The sequence below is a fragment of the Acomys minous genome (genome assembly GCF_964271855.1).
Source record: "Acomys minous genome assembly, chromosome: 13".
In the NCBI taxonomy this organism is placed as follows: domain Eukaryota; kingdom Metazoa; phylum Chordata; class Mammalia; order Rodentia; family Muridae; genus Acomys; species Acomys minous.
In genome coordinates this window covers 105987494-106005164 of record NC_140495.1, presented here as the reverse complement: position 1 = coordinate 106005164, position 17671 = coordinate 105987494, and the positions used below count along the sequence as shown (strand labels likewise).

At 51.6% G+C, this 17671-nt stretch overlaps 1 protein-coding gene across 2 annotated transcripts in view; it reads left to right on the top strand.

The window, feature by feature from the left end:
• Positions 1-6631, top strand: part of ABCG1 (ATP binding cassette subfamily G member 1) — a 51628-nt gene extending 44997 nt beyond the window's left edge. For both annotated transcript variants that reach the window (XM_084753355.1, XM_084753356.1), the window contains exons 9-15: positions 77-225; positions 379-480; positions 1296-1464; positions 2776-2876; positions 3087-3245; positions 4740-4858; positions 5867-6631. In XM_084753355.1, the coding sequence (XP_084609481.1) occupies positions 77-225; positions 379-480; positions 1296-1464; positions 2776-2876; positions 3087-3245; positions 4740-4858; positions 5867-6095 (1028 nt within the window). In that variant the 3' untranslated portion in view covers positions 6096-6631. The remainder of the gene's footprint in view (positions 1-76; positions 226-378; positions 481-1295; positions 1465-2775; positions 2877-3086; positions 3246-4739; positions 4859-5866) is intronic.
• The last annotated feature ends 11040 nt before the right edge of the window (positions 6632-17671 follow it).

The window sequence follows — 17671 nt, the reverse complement described above, 5'->3', positions numbered from 1 at the left end:
CTTCATTCCCCACCAGCACTGTGGCGCGTCTTCCCAGGAGCCCCTGCCTCACTTTACCCTCTGTTGTCTTCTGCAGTCATGGAAGTGGCATCAGGAGAATACGGCGACCAGAACAGCCGCCTGGTGAGAGCCGTGCGGGAGGGCATGTGTGACTCTGACTATAAGAGGGATCTCGGAGGCGACACAGACGTGAACCCATTTCTTTGGCACCGGCCTGCTGAAGAGGTGAGCCAGGTGAAGGGATTCGAGTGGTCCGGAGATAGAGGTCCTGCAGCGCAGCTCGAGTGCCCGATGTACCTGCCGCATAAGGGCCCTTCTTGAGCAAGGTGGACGTGGTAGGCACGTGGCTCACTCACCCCCTTCACTGTGTGTCCTCAGGACTCTGCCTCCATGGAAGGCTGTCACAGCTTCTCAGCCAGCTGCCTCACCCAGTTCTGCATCCTCTTCAAGAGGACCTTCCTCAGCATCATGCGGGACTCGGTAAGGATGTCCTTGGTGGTCCGTTCCCTCGCCCCCTACTCCAAGCACACTTTCAAGTTGGTGGTCCTCAGTTTGCATCAATCGGCTATCGCTGTTGTGCCTCAGCAACAGAATGCCCCCACGATGTCTATGTCCACACGACCCAGGTGCTGGTATCATATATGTGCTTGTGGGTCAAGATAGGTTTGGCCCTACCTACCTTCCCATTCCAAACCCCAAACTGGATAGATCTAGTATGGGCCTACAGAAAAGTGCTAGAGGAAGGCAGAGGCCTGAGATCATGCAAAGAGGGAAGCAGGGGAAGATGGAGGTTGAATAGATAGCACCATGGGTCCAGTGGGCACTAGACAGCCGGCCTGGGGAGGCTGAAGTCCAGCGTAGCCTCACGGCCCTACACTGAAAGACCTGTAACTTAGCCTATGGGCTCCTGCTCATAGCAGCCCAAGCCATAGCTCAGCAGTGAGGTCTCCTGTAGAGCCATGGCCACTGTTGCTTTGTCTCCTCGGGAGGGAGACCAGCCTTGATTACCAGATTTGAATAGAAGCAACAAAGCCTAGTAATTCTTTTGCTGTTTCAGTAGTACATGAGTTCAGCGTGCGTGTGTGAATGCACACGCGGCATGCAGGTGTGTGTGTGTGTGTGTATGTGTAAATGTGAATGCATGCACTTGGTAAGGACTCTGATTACTTCCCTTGAGGAAAGGGAAGGTGGCTCTTATGATCTTCTGTCGCGGGAGTGGGAATCTGATGCCCCCAGTGGCCTTGGCCCTGCTCTCTCACTGCTGTGCACTGGGTGAGAGCTGTGCCTGCCCTTAGGTCCTGACACACCTGCGAATCACCTCCCACATTGGGATCGGCCTCCTCATTGGCCTTCTGTACCTGGGGATCGGCAACGAAGCCAAGAAGGTCCTGAGCAACTCCGGCTTCCTGTTCTTCTCCATGCTGTTCCTCATGTTTGCGGCCCTCATGCCCACCGTTCTGACCTGTGAGTGTCCCTCCCCGGCTAGCCGGGACTCCCACCCAGGCTTGGGGGCTGAGGCCTCACCTTGGCCAGGTGTGGCTTTTACTGCCACATAATGTCCTGATGTCTCAGATTCAACCTCTTTATGGTGACAAGACAGGTTGTGTTATATTTACTATTGGGTAAGAAACTATCGTATAGTGGGTTAAGAGAGAGATGCCTCGGTGGTTAAGAGGACATCGTGCCCTTTCATAGGCCTCAGATTTGGTTTCTAGGATCCATGTTGAATGGCTCACAACCATGTGTAATTTCAGCTGTAGGGGATCCAATGCCTCTGGTCTCTGTGGAGACCTGTACATATGTGGCATGTGCACACACACACACACACACACACACACACACACACACACACAATACTGTGTCTAATACAAATGATCAAATCTCAGTAAAGGGCAACTAGGCTGGTGGAAGGCAGTGTGGAAGGAAATTCCCCAAAGTTTGCTATTTAAGAGACTCTCCGTTTGGCTGTGCCTACCTGACCCACTAGTGGAGTTCAGCTATCCAGACAGCCTGGGCTGGTCAGCTCTGGCCTCTCGGGGCTGCTAGGTGCAAAGCAGAAATCTAGTGGTCAGATGACCCCATCAGAGACAGGGCTGGTCAGAACGGTCCCTCTAGCCACCGTGGGGACACTCAGTGTTCTCAGGGACATGGTCCACTCTGGGTCTTCAGGGGACCACCTGGATTGGTTTCGTTTTTGCTACTGTGAGAAAATAGCACAACCAAAAGCAGCTTAAGGAAGAAAGCATTTATCAGGCGTACAGTTCCAGAGCCAGCATCCGTAAAGGTGGGGGAGGTGCGGCAGGCCTGCAAAGAGCAGGAAACCGACTGGACACACTTTATCTGCGCACATGAAGCAGAGAGTGAAAACAGGAAATGGGTCAAGGCTGTAAACCTTTAAAGTCCACCCTCCGAGTGATGCACTTCCTCCAGCAAGGGCCCCCACCTCCTGAAGCTTCCAAAACTTCCCCAAACAGCTACCAACTGGGGACCAAGTGTCACATACATGAGCCTGTGGGGGACATTTCTCATTCAGACCACCGTGAAATCATTAGATTAGAGAAATGGCTGGTGATTTTTTTTTCCAGACCAATGAATCTGGGTTGCATCTTTTGTTTAAAGTCTGAGTACTGGAGTGTTGGGGGGCTGGGGAGGGCTGGGGGGGGGTGGGCCCACACTGTGTTATAGGTCAGAACCTTAAGGACTCAGTCCAAGGCCATCCATGTGCCTTTCTGGCTGTGCCTACCTGACCCATCTCTTCTGTCTTCTTGTCCCTAGTTCCCCTGGAGATGAGTGTCTTCCTCCGAGAACACCTGAACTACTGGTACAGCCTGAAGGCCTACTACCTGGCCAAGACCATGGCTGATGTCCCCTTCCAGGTATGCGAGCCACCAGTGACTTACAAGGGGGAGCGGACATCCTTCGCACCCTGCAGAGCTAAGTGGGCCCGGTTTCCACTAGGGTTCTGCTGGGAAGTGGAGCAGGATTTGGTGGGATCTGTGGGGTCTGTGACCGGAAGGGCCACAGGGGATAGCTGCCCACTGGGGACAAGCAGAGCCCCCCCAGGGACACAGGTTCTGTCCTTGCAGATCATGTTCCCCGTGGCCTACTGCAGCATCGTGTACTGGATGACATCGCAGCCATCAGACGCTGTGCGCTTTGTGCTGTTTGCCGCTCTGGGCACCATGACCTCACTCGTAGCCCAGTCCTTGGGCCTGCTGATTGGAGCTGCCTCCACGTCCCTGCAGGTAGATCTGAGGAAGTACTGAGCAGCGCTGGGCTTCCGTCTGCCTCCTTGGTTTAATGAGGTCCTGTGGGGCTCGGCGGTTGCCCCACACCCTTAGTTCTGTCATGAATTTCCAGTTGTCTTTACACTGTTCTCATGAGAAAGAATAGCATTGCTACCCATGATCAGAATAGTATTCTCACAGTGGTGACTTGCAGGGTCTGAGCCTACACACTGCACATGCCCAGACATGCTCATGTAGTACCAAGCACACTCCAGGACCTCATTTTACAGGTAGGGATGACGAAGGACCAGAGATGCCCTGACTGGTTGGCAACACACAGCTGGCACAGAGGCCAAGCTCTTCACACCTCTAGTCTTGCCTCAGTAGGTCCACTTGGCCACCCTTTGGCCCACCAGTGGTAGACACCACACCTCACCCAGAGCCTCGCAAGCACAGCGCTTCTCTGTCTCTTTGAGCCTGGTCTCATCTCCGACCCCCAGCTCCTTCCCTGTCCTTAGAAACCAAAGCCACCTGAGGCTCTTGAGGTCGTGTTCCAAGGGCTCCTGGGTGCTAATGCTTCCCAGTTCATCACTAGTGTCCCCAACAATGGCTTCCTGGCCTCCAGGGTCCAGGTTCCTCACTCGGAAGTGGACTCACCCTTGGTATCTGCCACATAGCATTTTCACAAGGGCCAAAGACAGCACTCTGGAGAAGAGCCTGGGACATACCAGCCCCAAATCAGGCCTGTAGAAGAGCATCTGTCACCCCCATGTTGACCTACCCCATTAGTCAGTATAGCCCATGCACCTCGTTGCTTTTTCCCCTATGTTGACCCCCATCTCACCTTCGCAGATCCTCCCCCACCCCTCCACCCAGAGCTTTGGACCTCAGAGGGTGTATCTGACTGTGTGCTGGATGTTCTTTAAGTTCATACATACAGCATGCACACGACATACAACATGCATGTCACAACCACATCTCAGAGTCTTTTCCTCAGAGCCTGGTGAGTGGGAGCGGCTACTTGCCAGCCTTGCCATGTGTTGCTCTTAGCTCTCAGGGACAGCAGGACCCCAGAGGAGGGGCCCTCTAGTGGGTCCCATGGGGTCCTTGACTCCACAGCAGGTGGCAGCATCTTTGCCGTTAAGTGGGACCCACAGAGAGGTAGTCCTACCCAGTTATCAGCTGCAGGGAGAGCAATAAGCTGCTCACTAAGACTCCTTAAAGACAATTCCCAGAACACATTGGCCTTTCTCCTCAGGAAATCCTGTTCATTTTGTTTGGTCTCCTTCCTCAGCTGGGCTTTCAGGGCCCCACTTCAGTAGACTAACTTCTGGCCCTGCCAGGGGACATTCTTGGCCACCGTCCTGGCCTTGGCCAGCCCAGGAAGACTCTGTCCCTCCGGCACTCCTCCTTTCCAGCCACCGGGATGTCCTCAGAGTCACCTGAGTGGGTGGGTGATGCCCTGCCCCCTCCAGTGAGCACTGCTCAGGTTCCTGCCCCGTCTCACTCCAGGTGGCGACATTCGTGGGACCCGTGACAGCCATTCCTGTCTTGCTTTTCTCCGGATTCTTCGTCAGCTTTGACACGATCCCAGCCTACCTGCAGTGGATGTCCTACATCTCCTACGTCAGGTACATGTGGGCAGTGGCGGTGGAGGGGGCAGGCCTGGGAACTGAGTGGTGATGAAAAGGCTTGGCCACCCACGGAATCTGCACCTGCCTTTATGTTTCCCTTAGTTCCGTGCCCCACCTCTCCGGTGCGCACAAATGCATGGAGACTCACACCCTGAAGATGCTACGGCACGCCCTCAGATTCTGGGTATTTCCCAGGGTGTGCCCGTATTTATGTAAAAAGTGCCGCCACAACGGTATCCTGATTATAAAACCTAAACAAGGCATCCGGGGCACAGCTGAAACACCCCTGGCACCTTCCTTACCAACAGGAATTTCCTGGCAATTTGAGTCCAGGGTCTACCAGCGTTCCGTCCCTCTGCTGAGTGACCGACTCTGCACCATGGGCCATTCCCTGGGCGGTCAGTGTGCATCCTTAGCACTTGGCCTGTGTCCTCAGTCCCCACCCCCAGCTGCAGCTATTTTCCTGCATCACAGAGGTCCACGCTGGGAACAAGTGCTGCTTTCCTGGAGCGTCAGCTTAGACCCCCATCACATTGTTTAGGAGAACAAGACAGACACAAAGCCCTTGTGCCGGGTTTCAGCTGCCTGCGCGCTTGCCAGTTCTGGGAAACCGGAGACCAGCGCCTTTCTTCTGAAGATGGGTGCTTTTGTTCTGCAAAAACAAGGCTGGACCAAAGGGGCTTTATTTAAACGCTCCAGTGTTCTTGCCAGGATATCAAACCCATAACAGGACCTAACAGTGAAAAGGTGTGCAGGTTCAGAAGGAAGCCAAATGTAATTTATTTATTTATTTATGTATTTCCCCCGTGGGTTGTGCGCAGTTCATTCCGTTTTGCATTTTCTCTGGTGGCCTTGGAAGAAACAGAATCAGAAAACAAAGGTGGAAAGCTGCTAGAGTGCTGGCTTAGGAAGACGCAGTGACAAGTAGTGCAGGGGGTGGAGGGGGGGCCACTGAGAGTAGAGAGCCCGCAGAGTGACCTTCACACCTGGTGCTCCTCCTCTTAGATACGGCTTCGAGGGGGTCATCCTCTCCATCTACGGCTTGGACCGGGAGGATCTGCACTGCGACATTGCTGAGACGTGCCACTTCCAGAAGTCAGAGGCCATCCTGCGGGAGCTGGACGTGGAGAACGCGAAGCTATACCTGGACTTCATCGTCCTGGGCATCTTCTTCATCTCCCTGAGGCTCATTGCCTATTTTGTCCTGAGATACAAAATCCGGGCCGAGAGGTAAAACCCCTGCAGGCCAGCAGCGAGGCAAAGCAGACATTGTGACCAAGGGCACCGCTGGGCGGCAGCAGTGCACATGCTCCTGGTGACACAGACTCTCCCAACCCAACCTGGAGCCCATGCAGGTCGATGGCAACCAGTGTTCAGCGCCTCTGCCCGCCCGGTTGGAACTGTTTTCATTTCCTTTTCTAACTAGGAAGACGTAGGGCGGTTGGGGTTTTTTGTTTTTTGTTTTTTACATGAGGGATTCAAAACACAGCTGGCACAGAATGCTGTCCTCTGATCCAGCTGGGGACAAGAGGCTTCCTCGGTAGAGTCTTCTTGGAGTCCAGGGCACCTTGGCCCTGGATGGAGGAGGTGTTGGCCACGTTGGTCCTCAGAGAGGTGGATGTCTTAGGGGGAAAGTCCACGCAAGGTGGGACTCCGTCCGTTTGATGACTTTTCGTTCCTTATGGTTTCTTTCATCTTTCTAAAGTTCATCTCATTTATGATGAAGTCAATTTCCGAGCCAAAGTCGATAAATTTCATCCATTTTTGAGAGATTGTATCTTTTTAGTACTTTTTGAGGACTTATTCAGGGTAGAAGGTGTGTTTTGCTTAGAAATGGGAGAAGCCCACACAGCCACTGAGTGGGGCTCACAGCCACAGCCACAGAAGGTCAAACGCCGGCTCCAGGTGAGGGAGACCGCCACACCAGCTGCGCTGGCCAGCAGGACTAAGGGCAATGCCGACCAAGCAGGAGTCGGCAGGCTCCTTCCAGACTTTCTTTTTCATGCGATCTCATTTTAAGCCAAGTACGTGGTTTCTTCCTAGTTTTCTGGCCACTTTCATGTCGCCCAAGAAATACTAGATCAACCTTGTTGATTTTGAGAGAGCATTTTTCCTTTTCTTCCTGAGTTACCTTAACTACCTCCACTAAGCCTGGGAAGCCGGCCTGGGGTCACAGTGGGCATAGCCCTCAAACTGTGGGGCGTCAGTGATGGGCAGGCCGGCCAAGTATAAGGGAGGTACCCTGGATGCCCCCATCAGGAAAACACACCTGCTTGCTTCTTCTGGAGCACGGCCCTCCTAGGATCAGTCTCCTGCAAAAGTCTGTATTTATGTGGGTAGGTCAGTTTACCCCTGGGAGCCTCAGTTTCCACACCTATAAATAATTGCACTAGATCATATTCTGACAGGTCCTGAGATTCCTTGGTCGTGGCCTTGAAGCTTTCATATCTTACTTGCAGAGAATGAGAAAGGTCCGAATTTTACTTAACGCATGGATGTGCTTTGAAAATATTTAGAGATTCTTTTTATTTTTTTTCACTCCTAGATCTTTTATAGAGAACACGATTGAAATGCATATTACAATGTAATTTTCAGTTTGCTTAATCTATACAAACATGGCATTGCCTTCTAGATTCAGCTTTTAACCAGGGACACGATTCGCCTTTATAAAAAGTCTTCATTTAAAGAAAAAAAAAAAAAAAGGAAGTCTTCATTTAATTTCAAGAAGTTAGGTATGGCGTCCGGAGAGGGGCTGCCTGCCAACAGCTGGTGACGTGTGAGCTGAGAGGAACGGAGGATGGGTGGCCAGATCTCATACTCACACTTGGTGAGGTCGGTGCCAAAGGACCCATCCCTTCTGTGTCTCCACTTGGGGGTTAGTGTGCTGGGTCGTGCCTGGCAGGATGGGCCAGGGGCTGCCATTCTCTGCAGACTGCTCTGCTGTCAGTCGGCGGCGGAGTGGCCCATGGGTCAGATCTGGAGGAGCCCCTCAGCCACTGGGCCACCGAGAACGGCTTGTCGCTGCCCCTAAGTAAGTGGGGGTGTGATGAGGTCCTCCCACAGGGCAGAGTCTGAGCTTAGGATACAGGAGCTGGTAGGCTGCTGGTGGGCAGAGTGACACAGGCAGCTGGTAAAGGGTGTTGAGCAGAACAGGCAAGGGGTCAGAAGTCCCCTCTCGGGACAGCATCGCTCATTTGTTCTGTAGACTCGAGGAACGTTGACAGCCATACTAGGGCACCTTACATCCTTGTCCCTCACCCAGTGTCCACAGGTGTCCTGATGCGTGGCTTCTCTCATCACCATACATAGCTTGGGTTCCAGAGATGCTATCTGTATTTCTAGATCACTCCCTAGGGTAAGGGAGCATCCGTTTTGCTCATGGCAGGAGGTACCCGGAAGTGTCCACCTTTCCCGATACTGATGTTAAAGTCAGACTCCCTTGCAATTGGGTTCCGTGTGATCCTAAGGACCCAGGCCCCTCCTCTCATCTCCAGTTAAAGTTCTCCAACGGAAAGGAAGGAACCCGTCAGGTTAAAGCCTACACCGCCCCTGCATGTTAGCAGAGTAAGACAAAAAGTCTTTATGCAAAAAAAAAAAAAAACAAAGGTCCTAAGACAGAATTTACCAGGGACCTCGGCATAGAGTGAGGCCTGTGGCCTGCCAGGTTCAGGCTCAGAAAAGGCTGGGTGCAAGGGTGGGTCTGATATCCTCTGTCCAGCCCCATCCTTTGTCCTGTCTACCCCCCCCCGCCCCCACTCCCCCCCCCCCCCCCCCGACTCCCATCCCCACCCCTGCAATCCCAGCCTCTTCGGCCTCCCCTTCTACCCTTGGTCTAGAGAGAGTTAAACTCCCCCGGGGGCATCCCAGGGAGGGAGGTGAGCCTTCCAGTGCTGCACACAGTAGGTGCTAGAATCTCCCTTCTTCACCCGGAGGTGGGGAAGAGCACAGTAGGACTTGAGAAATGGAGATACAGCTTTCATCTCAGAAACCCAAAGAGAGGTCATTTTATCGGCTGAGGCCAGGGGCAGGCAGTATCTGCAAAGCAGAAAACGCCTCTGTGTGTGTCCGTGACAACAGAAAACCAGTGAGCGCCTCCCCTTGGGAGTGTCCGGGCCCTGTGCAGCCCCATCTGCTTTTCCACGCTGATTTCATCCCTCGTACCTTCACTGAGCTGATTTCTCTGTTGTCCCAGGCCCTGGGTGCAGGGAAGGGGCCTTCCTTCAGGGCTTGTCCTGGTGGGGAGCTGCTCTGCTCTCATCTGTGTAGCACTGAGGCAAGGCGGGGAGGGGCTGGCGAGGTGCTGAGGGCCATCAGGCCTGTTCTCTGGCTTTTCCAGCTGTCCTTGTTCAAACAATGCAAACAGACTCAAAGTGGACTCAAAAGTCTACCCAGCCCATCACTCTACCACTAAAGAGATGGCCAAGGTGGGAGGCCAATCTGCTCTTTGTCCCCCGAAGGATTGACATCCAAGTGCCCGTGATGAGTGTCACTAGCCCACGCAGGGGCCAGCCTCACCCGTGTCTTAGTGGAGGCGGCCCCGTTCTTTCCCATCTGAGCTTCCCAAGGCAACCCTAGTGGGCCACCGCAGGCCAGTGACATTGGTGTCCATGCGTTTGTGTTTCAGTGTCTGCACATGAATTTGCACATACACTCGTGTGCACACTCACATGTGCTTCCCACACAAGTCTCCTAGTGTTATTCTGTGTCAGCAGCACACCAAGTCTCCAAAGTCCTCTTCCCTGTTGCCTTTACCCCAGGGAGGAAAGGCAAAGTGTATCTACGCCTGTGGCACAGGAGATGAAAGTGCAATGGAAAAATCCACCAAGGCTACTGACAAACACCAGCTAACGAGAATGTGACAGAAAGAATGTGACAGAACCCAGCAGGGGAACTCAAGGAGCAGACTGTGTTAATATAAAGTTAGATCCTTGGAAGAGATAAAAACGGATAATAAAATATTTTATATAAAAACTCTCACGTGCGTTCGGCGTCAAATGCTTCGAGTGGCTTTGCTTGTGTTTTGCTGAGTCAGATCCGTGGTTTCACTCGCTGAAGATGCATGTGTCTGCCTGGTGAAGGATTCTGATCGGCTTCACGGTCTGACCCACTGTGGAGTCCGGTCTGCCTTCCCCAGCACTTTCTGTGCGACTGTCTCTAGGTCGCGTTCCCCGAGGTGCCTTACCCGTGTCCTCTGCTGGGATCCATGTGACCCTGGTCTCCAGCAGCACCAGTAAAGCACCAGGTAAAGCCACTAGAACATGGAGGCTGCCACCACTGCAACCCCAGAGGCACAGCCCACACAGTCCTCCCTATTGTTCCTCTCCATGGCCTTGCACCTGCATCGGGATGGCCTGCCCAGGGCTCTGCTTCTGCAGGAGGTAGGCGTCAGGCTTCGGCTTGGGCTCTGGAAAGCGGAGGAGATGGCACACGTTCCTGACACCATGTGAGTCTTAAATCATCCTGATGACAATTCAGTCCCCTGCTCCGTCTTGCTTTCATCCCGGTGAGAACGGAGGGTTTGCCTTGGCCTCCACTTCCCATTGTCTCTGGGCCAACATGGAGCCTTCCTCTAGCAGGTATTAGCGGTGTGCTGAGAGACCAGGGAGGAGGCCTATTCTATGCACAGATTGCCTGATGGATTCCAAGACACGCAGGCTAGACCCTGATGCCTTCGTAGCCTTACGACTGTCCCCTGCCACCGAAGGGAGACAACAGGCCAACCACATGTCTCCTCAATCCTGGTCACCAGTGGGTGCGGCCCCAAGGCCCCTCCTCCTGAGGATCACTGCAGAGCAGAGTGCCCAGAAAAGCAAGCAGAAAAGCCGCCTTGTTTGACACCACTGCAGAGCTACCTCAGCCTGTCCCCTGCTCTGTAAGGCTTCAGGTGTCAGGGAGGCACAGCTACATGCTGGGGCTCTAGAGCTCAGAGCGGTGACTGTCTTAAGATGCTGTGAGGACCTTCCTACCACCTCTGCTTTCTAGGTCCCCCAGGGATGGCTCAGGGGTGATGTCAGTAGAACAACCTTTCTGTACTGTGATCTTGCGAAGGGCACGCATCCTAGTGTGGTTTCTATTGCTGGGATGAAGCACTGCGACGAGAGAGAGAGAGAGAGAGAGAGAGAGAGAGAGAGAGAGAGAGAGAGAGAGAGAAAGCAACTTGGGCAGGAAGGTGGAGGAGCTGATGCCAAGGCCATGGAGGGATGCTGCTTACTGGCTTGCTCCCCGTGGCTTGCTCAGCCTGCTTATAGAACCCGGGATCACCAGCCCAGGGCTGGAAGCACCCAAAATGGCCTGGGCCCTCCCCTATCAGTCACTAATTAATGAAGTGCCTTATAGGCTTGCCAACAGCCCAATCTTACAGAAGCCTTTCCTCTTCTCATGACTCTAGCTTGCGTCAAATTGACATAAAACTATCCTTCACAACTCCATAGACAGGACAGCAAGCCTTGGCATTCACCCACAGCTCCTTCAGCGCTGTCTCTCTCAGTGCAACAGGTGCTGGTCTCCTCTGCCTGCCAGCACTGGATGAACCAAACAGAACCGTCATGAACTGTGTCCAGTTAGGGGGTCGTGTCTATTTTACATTCACTGAGCCCTGAGGTCTGGCCTGCGGAAAAACTGGAACCCTATGAGGGTGTGGGCCTGGGCCTTTGGTGTGGAGTGAACAAACCGTGTCCAGTTAGGGGTCATGTCTATTTTACTCTCACTGAGTCCTGAGGCCTGGCCTCTGGGAAACTTCATAGGGTTCCTCTTCGCGGTGGGAGGCAGAGGTGCTGAGAATAGTCGGGGAGCAAGCACCTAGCTTTGTGGTGGCCCTTGCTGGTGACCTGCTGGAGCCAGTACTTGGTTCTCCTGTTGCTCTCCACCTCCCTACACAGAAGTGGGCTAAACCTTTCTCCCTGCCCCAGGCACACACAGCAGCTCTGAAAGCTCCCAGCATACGTCTCTGACTGGAAGTTTGGAGGCAGGAGGATGGCACATAGCCTCACCTGTCTCTGCGGTGTCCGTAGCACAGTGTCCCCTCCTGGGGGACCTGAATGCCACATCGTTTGCCTACTTGGGCTTTGAAAGGACAAGGACAAATTCATGTGAGTACTCACTGGCGCCCTCTAGTGGTTACTGGGGTGAACACCCACAGTGTGCAGAGCGGATCTGTCCTCTGGAAGAGAACAAGGGAGGCAGATTAGGGCTGGGGAGGTAGAGTCACAAATTGGAAAGACTGCAAGGGCTGTGCCAGTGTGGGCTAAGACAGCTGCAGGGAAAGGCAGCTCATAATCTCCGTGTCCAGAGAGAAGGCTAGAAATAGAACAGGGTCAGTTTGGACGGGGGCGAGCCATGTCAGAAGCAACAGGCAGGACCAAGGGCTTATGTCCCTGGCAGCACACTCAAACCTCAGACTCTGCCTAAGTGGGAAACTGACAGAGAGACGAGGTAAGTGAGCGAGGGTGTGCTGATAGTCACACTGTTTGTTCTTTGAGGCAGGCCCTAGAACTCAGTCTAGACCAGGCTGGCTTTGAATTTGCAGTGATCTTTCTGGGTCTGGTTTCCAAGTGGCCCTATGGTATAAGACAATTTATTGAATCCCCTTTTATAATATGAATGCATTTTGTTCCTCTAGTGAACCTCAGCTAACACACACACACACACACACACACACACACACACACAGAGAGAGAGAGAGAGAGAGAGAGAGAGAGAGAGAGAGAGAGAGAGAGACAGACAGACAGACAGACAGACAGAACTCATCCCCTCCACATTACATACCATAGTCAAGCCTGCATGCAAACTTTTGAAAAATACATACATTCCTATTAAGTATGACAGGATAAGCTATCTAATGCAACATGTGCTGGCATGCCACCCCCCACAGGATGTAATGGGGACCAGGGTGCCAGAGCCCCTGGCAGGCTGGATGGGCAGCTGTCCAGCGTGGACATCACTGCAGTGGAATGGACATCATCCTTTAAAGCTCCACACTAAGTAACTGCAGGACACTGTTAAGCCAGAAAGCAAAAGCAACTGCCCTGGCAAATTTATTTATTTATCTGCCAGTTTGACACAAGGTTGCATCGTCTGGGAAGAGGGAAACTAGATTGAGAAAATGCCTCTCCCTCCGATTGGCCTATGAGCAAAGCAGTGGGGGGTGTCTTATTGATTACTGATTGATGTGGGAGAGCCGCCCCTAGGCAAGTGGTCCTGGGTTCTATAAGCAAGCAAGCTGAGCAAGCCAGGGCAAGCGAGCCAATAAGCAGGGTTCTCCGTGGCCTCCGCTCCGGTTCCTGTGCCTAGCTCCCTGTCTTGAGTTCCCTCAGCGATGGCCTTGTAAAAACCAAGTCAACCTTCCATCTCTGCCCCCCACCCCAAGAGTTGTTTTTGGTCTTGGTGTTTATCACAGCATCAAACCAGGACATAATCTGTATTAGGATACAACATGGGACAGGGCCTAGGTTCAAATCATAATAAGGAACTTGAAGCCACTGTGAGCAGTCAAGACCCTGGATAGTCACAGTCAGGGGCAGGAGACTATGGTGACACATGGCACATCATGGACTCCTGCCATCTCTGACCTTGTATCTACTCAACGCCAGCCTTATCCCCACATTTATGTAACACCAAGAAATGCACCCCAAATTTCTGAATACCCACAAGGCAATACAATTAGACTTCATCTCTGAGCCCCAGTCTACCCCAATGCCTAGATAGGGAAGAGTAAAAAAAATGGGCTTCACTGGGAGATAATTTTCTTTTGCCCATGTGAGTCCGGCGTCTCCCACAGGAGAACATAGGCATGCAGCAGGGTGCCGCTGGGCTGGCCAACCACAGCCAGGAAGGTCTCAGTACTCAACACTGGCTCAAGTTGACAGTGTCAGGGAGAATTAACAATTGTAGGACATGACACAGGCTGGCCCGGGATTGGGTGCTGTCGGAAGGCAAGGAAATTTAAGAAGCTAGAAAGTACATGAAGGTAGGTCAGGGAATGCTAGGTGATGAGCAGCCATCTTGCCTAGCTGCCAGCAGAGGGCGCTGTAAGGCCGTGCAGAGACGTCATTTACTCCTAGCTATCAGCAGAGGGCGCTGTAAGGCCGTGCAGAGCAGCCATCACTCCTAGGTGCCAGCAGAGGGCGCTATGAGGCCGTGTGAGTTTTATTCAAGGCTCAGAGTGGGCTCGCAGCTGGCTTCACTCAAGCTTAGAAGATGCTCCTAAATGTGGGCAGATTGCTTTCAGCTGAATCACACCAACCTATCCAAAGCCCCTGGCTTTACACATCAGAGAGAGCTTGGCAGGTACTTTACTTCCAAAATCAACCAGATCCGATCTCCTAGTTGGGGGTGAGAAGACAGAAGCTGACCGGTCCTGCCAGCCTAGAGGCTCTCTGATGATGATCCTGGCCTAGGACTTCTGCCTCAGTCTCTATCCGGGCCCCACAGCAGAGCCAGGGACCACTGACTTTCGTGGAGGCCTCCGTGACAATGTTCTTTTATGTTCTAGAACCTCTTTAATCTGGTTTCTTGTCACTGAGATTACACCTCTGCTGTGCGACCTTCAAAAAGCTTCCAACCATGCTTGGGGTTACTGACCATTTCCCCAGTTAGCGGCTCAGCCTGGGTCCCTCCCTTCGCCAAACAGCAGGGTCTAGGGCGAAGGTAGGTAGGCACTTACCCTCCAGGACAGTGTGCAGGGGCCCCAGGGAGCTAGGCTGGAGACACGGCTTAGTAGTTAAGAGTGAGATGAACCTAAAAGTGTTCCTCCTAAGGTTGGCAGGCAGACAGGTTGAAGGACCCTTTAGATTCTGACTAAGGACATTGTGACAGCTTCCCTCTTAAGTCGGGGGTTTGGGACACCGTGCCTACAGGAAGGCTTCCTGTTGTATGTGAGCCCTAGGGCAGCGATGTCTTATTTCTGATGTTCTTTAAAGGCTGTAGCTGGTCTTTGCTACTTTGTGGGTTCTCTTTATCCTTTATCCCCCCTCCCCCCGCCATGTTTCATCCCCTAACACTAGATAGGAGAGAATCAAGGATAGAAGGGTAGGGGTGACCCCTGAATCTAATTTCTTTCCTTTTGCTTCTTGTTTGACCACGGCTACTAGCAAACCACAACCAACCTCCGTAAACAATCAACAACCACCCACCACTCTTGGAACCCTCTGAAAAGTTCCCGGAATTCCAAATGTCACATAAACACAGGAATTATTTGCAGCTGGCAAAACCGTGCTTCTGCTAGAGCACGAGGCAAATCATAGTCAGCTGCTGCGGACAGTCTGAAGCAGCCAGAAGTCCCTACTACCCCTGGGAGGAAAACGAAAGCTCATTCTTAATATTTCTGTGTTTTTAAAAAGGGAACCAAAATCCCAGAGTTCTCAAAAATGTCACTACAAAGGTGAGGGCCCCAAGTCCAACAGTCACTCAGCAGGGTGGGGACCAGAGTGAATTGTCGTGTTCACCTTGCATGGAAATGTACAGAAAACTCAGCCATCAAGACAGACCACAGCATTTAGAAATCAAAAGTAAGCCAGGTGTGGTAGCACACACCTTTAATCCCAACACTCGGGAGGCAGAGGCAGGAGGATCTCTGTAAATTCAAGACCAGCCTGGTCTACAAAGTGAGTCCAGGACAGCCAAGATTATACAGAGAAAACCTGTCTCAAAAAACCAAAAAATAAAAAAATAAAAAGTAATGCAGAACTAACTATACCATTAGTAAAATGCCAAAATTCTTTACTTGGACAATACCCTACTTCTACACTGTAATTTTGCCCTGCTTCCGATAAATCTTTATTTATAAAAGCAAGTAGGAGCCAAGAAGGCAGGGGCTTCGCTTACCATACAGATTCAAACATCTTTCTCCAGAGTTTACCCCTGTGCATCCTGGGTATCACAGTCACTGTGACGGTCAGTCTGATATGCTTTACATGTGACTTGTCAAGATGCCCACTGAATTATCATTTCCAGTGCAGTGCTGTTTAAGGGGACCGCGGTCTCTTTCAGGAAGAAACCAGGAAGCCACAGCACAGTAAGAAGCCATGTTTTCTGGCCCCTGTGCTGTATAAGTGTGCCATACAGTAGCAGAGGGTCCCCTGTGGGAGCAGAGGCAGGGATCAGCCATGCAGTCTATGCAGGGGCTTCACCCCAAACCTTCCCATAGTGGGTGCAGTAAAAAGCAACACCAGGAAACGAGGAGAAGGGGACTGTGGACATGGGTAGCGTTGCGAGATGTGGCCAAGAGCCGCCCTGTTGAGGGGGCTCATAGGCACGTGGGCTGTCTAGGAGGTGATCTGGTGTTTGCAAGGTCTTATACCAGGATGCACCCCCAAACTGCTTCCAGCCTCTGACATGCTGTCAGGAGCCATTGCTTTGGGGAAGTCCAGGAGGCATGAGAGATCTCTGGAGATGATCCGATATTTGCAAGGTCTGTATCGTGATGTGCCCCAGAATTGCTTCCAACCTCTGACTACCCTGTCAATTGTGCCCTGCTGCATCTCTCTAAAATCTGGCATTAGAGCCGGGCATGGTGGCGCACGCCTTTAATCCCAGCACCCAGGGAGACAGAGGCAGGTGAATCACTGTGAGTCTAAGGCCAGCTTGGCCTACAAAGTGAGTCCAGGACAGCCAGGACTACATTCATGGCCAGCCCGGTCTACAAAATGAGTCTAGGACAGCCAAGATTACACAGAGAAACTCTGTCTCGTAAAACCAAAAGTAAATACATCTGGCATTGGTGTGAATTGTTATTTTCTGGGTACTGACCAGCTCTGATTGAGCAAACTTCCTAGAGGATCTTATTGAAGATGTACTTTTTGTTATTCAGATTATGGAATTCCTGATTTGACTCAAATAGTTTTAAAAGTTAAAGTTAGTTTATGGCTGCAATAAATACCTTTGTGGACCTCCAGATGCCTCACTAGGATAGCCTCCCAGCAGATTTGTGGCTTCAGATAAGCCTCCACTGCAGATGGCACCATGAATCCTGGGATTTCACTATAAATATAGCCAAATTTGTTTAAACTCCATGTGAACCTATGTGGAATGAAGTTACCTAGAGATGTCTGAATTTATTCTGTTTCTTAGAATGAAAGACAGACAAATTATTGTCCTGAGCTCATAATGAACTAAGAGATAGCTGGATAATGTATAGTCAGGTCCATCCTAATTGATAAGTTGTATACTCTTGTAAGTTTCAGACCCTATTAACCTTAGACCCTGTCAGTCTTCGTCATTCTGAACTCACCATGAACTTATGTAATGGATACATAGACAAGAAATGTTTAGACTTAAAGCATGTAACCTGTTATATTTTAGAATTCATCTATTTCTGTGATTAATTGTACTCTTTTGACTATGAGGTAATTCCCTTTTCTCAGAAGTATAAGTACGGGCTACAATAAACGTGGCGGGGAGAAAATTGAGCAGCTTAACTTCAGGTGAAGGTAAGATGCCTGACTTCATCCATCTTTTCTCCTGATCCTCTTCTCTTGAATGTATGTGTGTGAGTGGTTTATTTTCTATCTCTTTCTTACTTCTTATTTCTCTGTAGATTCACAAATAAGTCAGCAGACTCAGGGCCATAAGCCTAAGTTTACACCAACTTATTGGAGATCTCTGCAAAGAGGCCTATCTACAGATCAAAGAGCCTCCTTTTATGACCCCCGTGCAGTTTCTAGGCAGAAGCAGCTTTTACAGCCTCGGCCATAGGAAATTTGTGGTCCATTTAAGTTTTCCTCAGCCACAGTACAGCCAGTCCCTAGAGAAGAAATTTTGGGCTCTTTTTCCTCTTCCTTCCTTTTTCTTCTTTCAGTCCTGATTGGTTGCCTG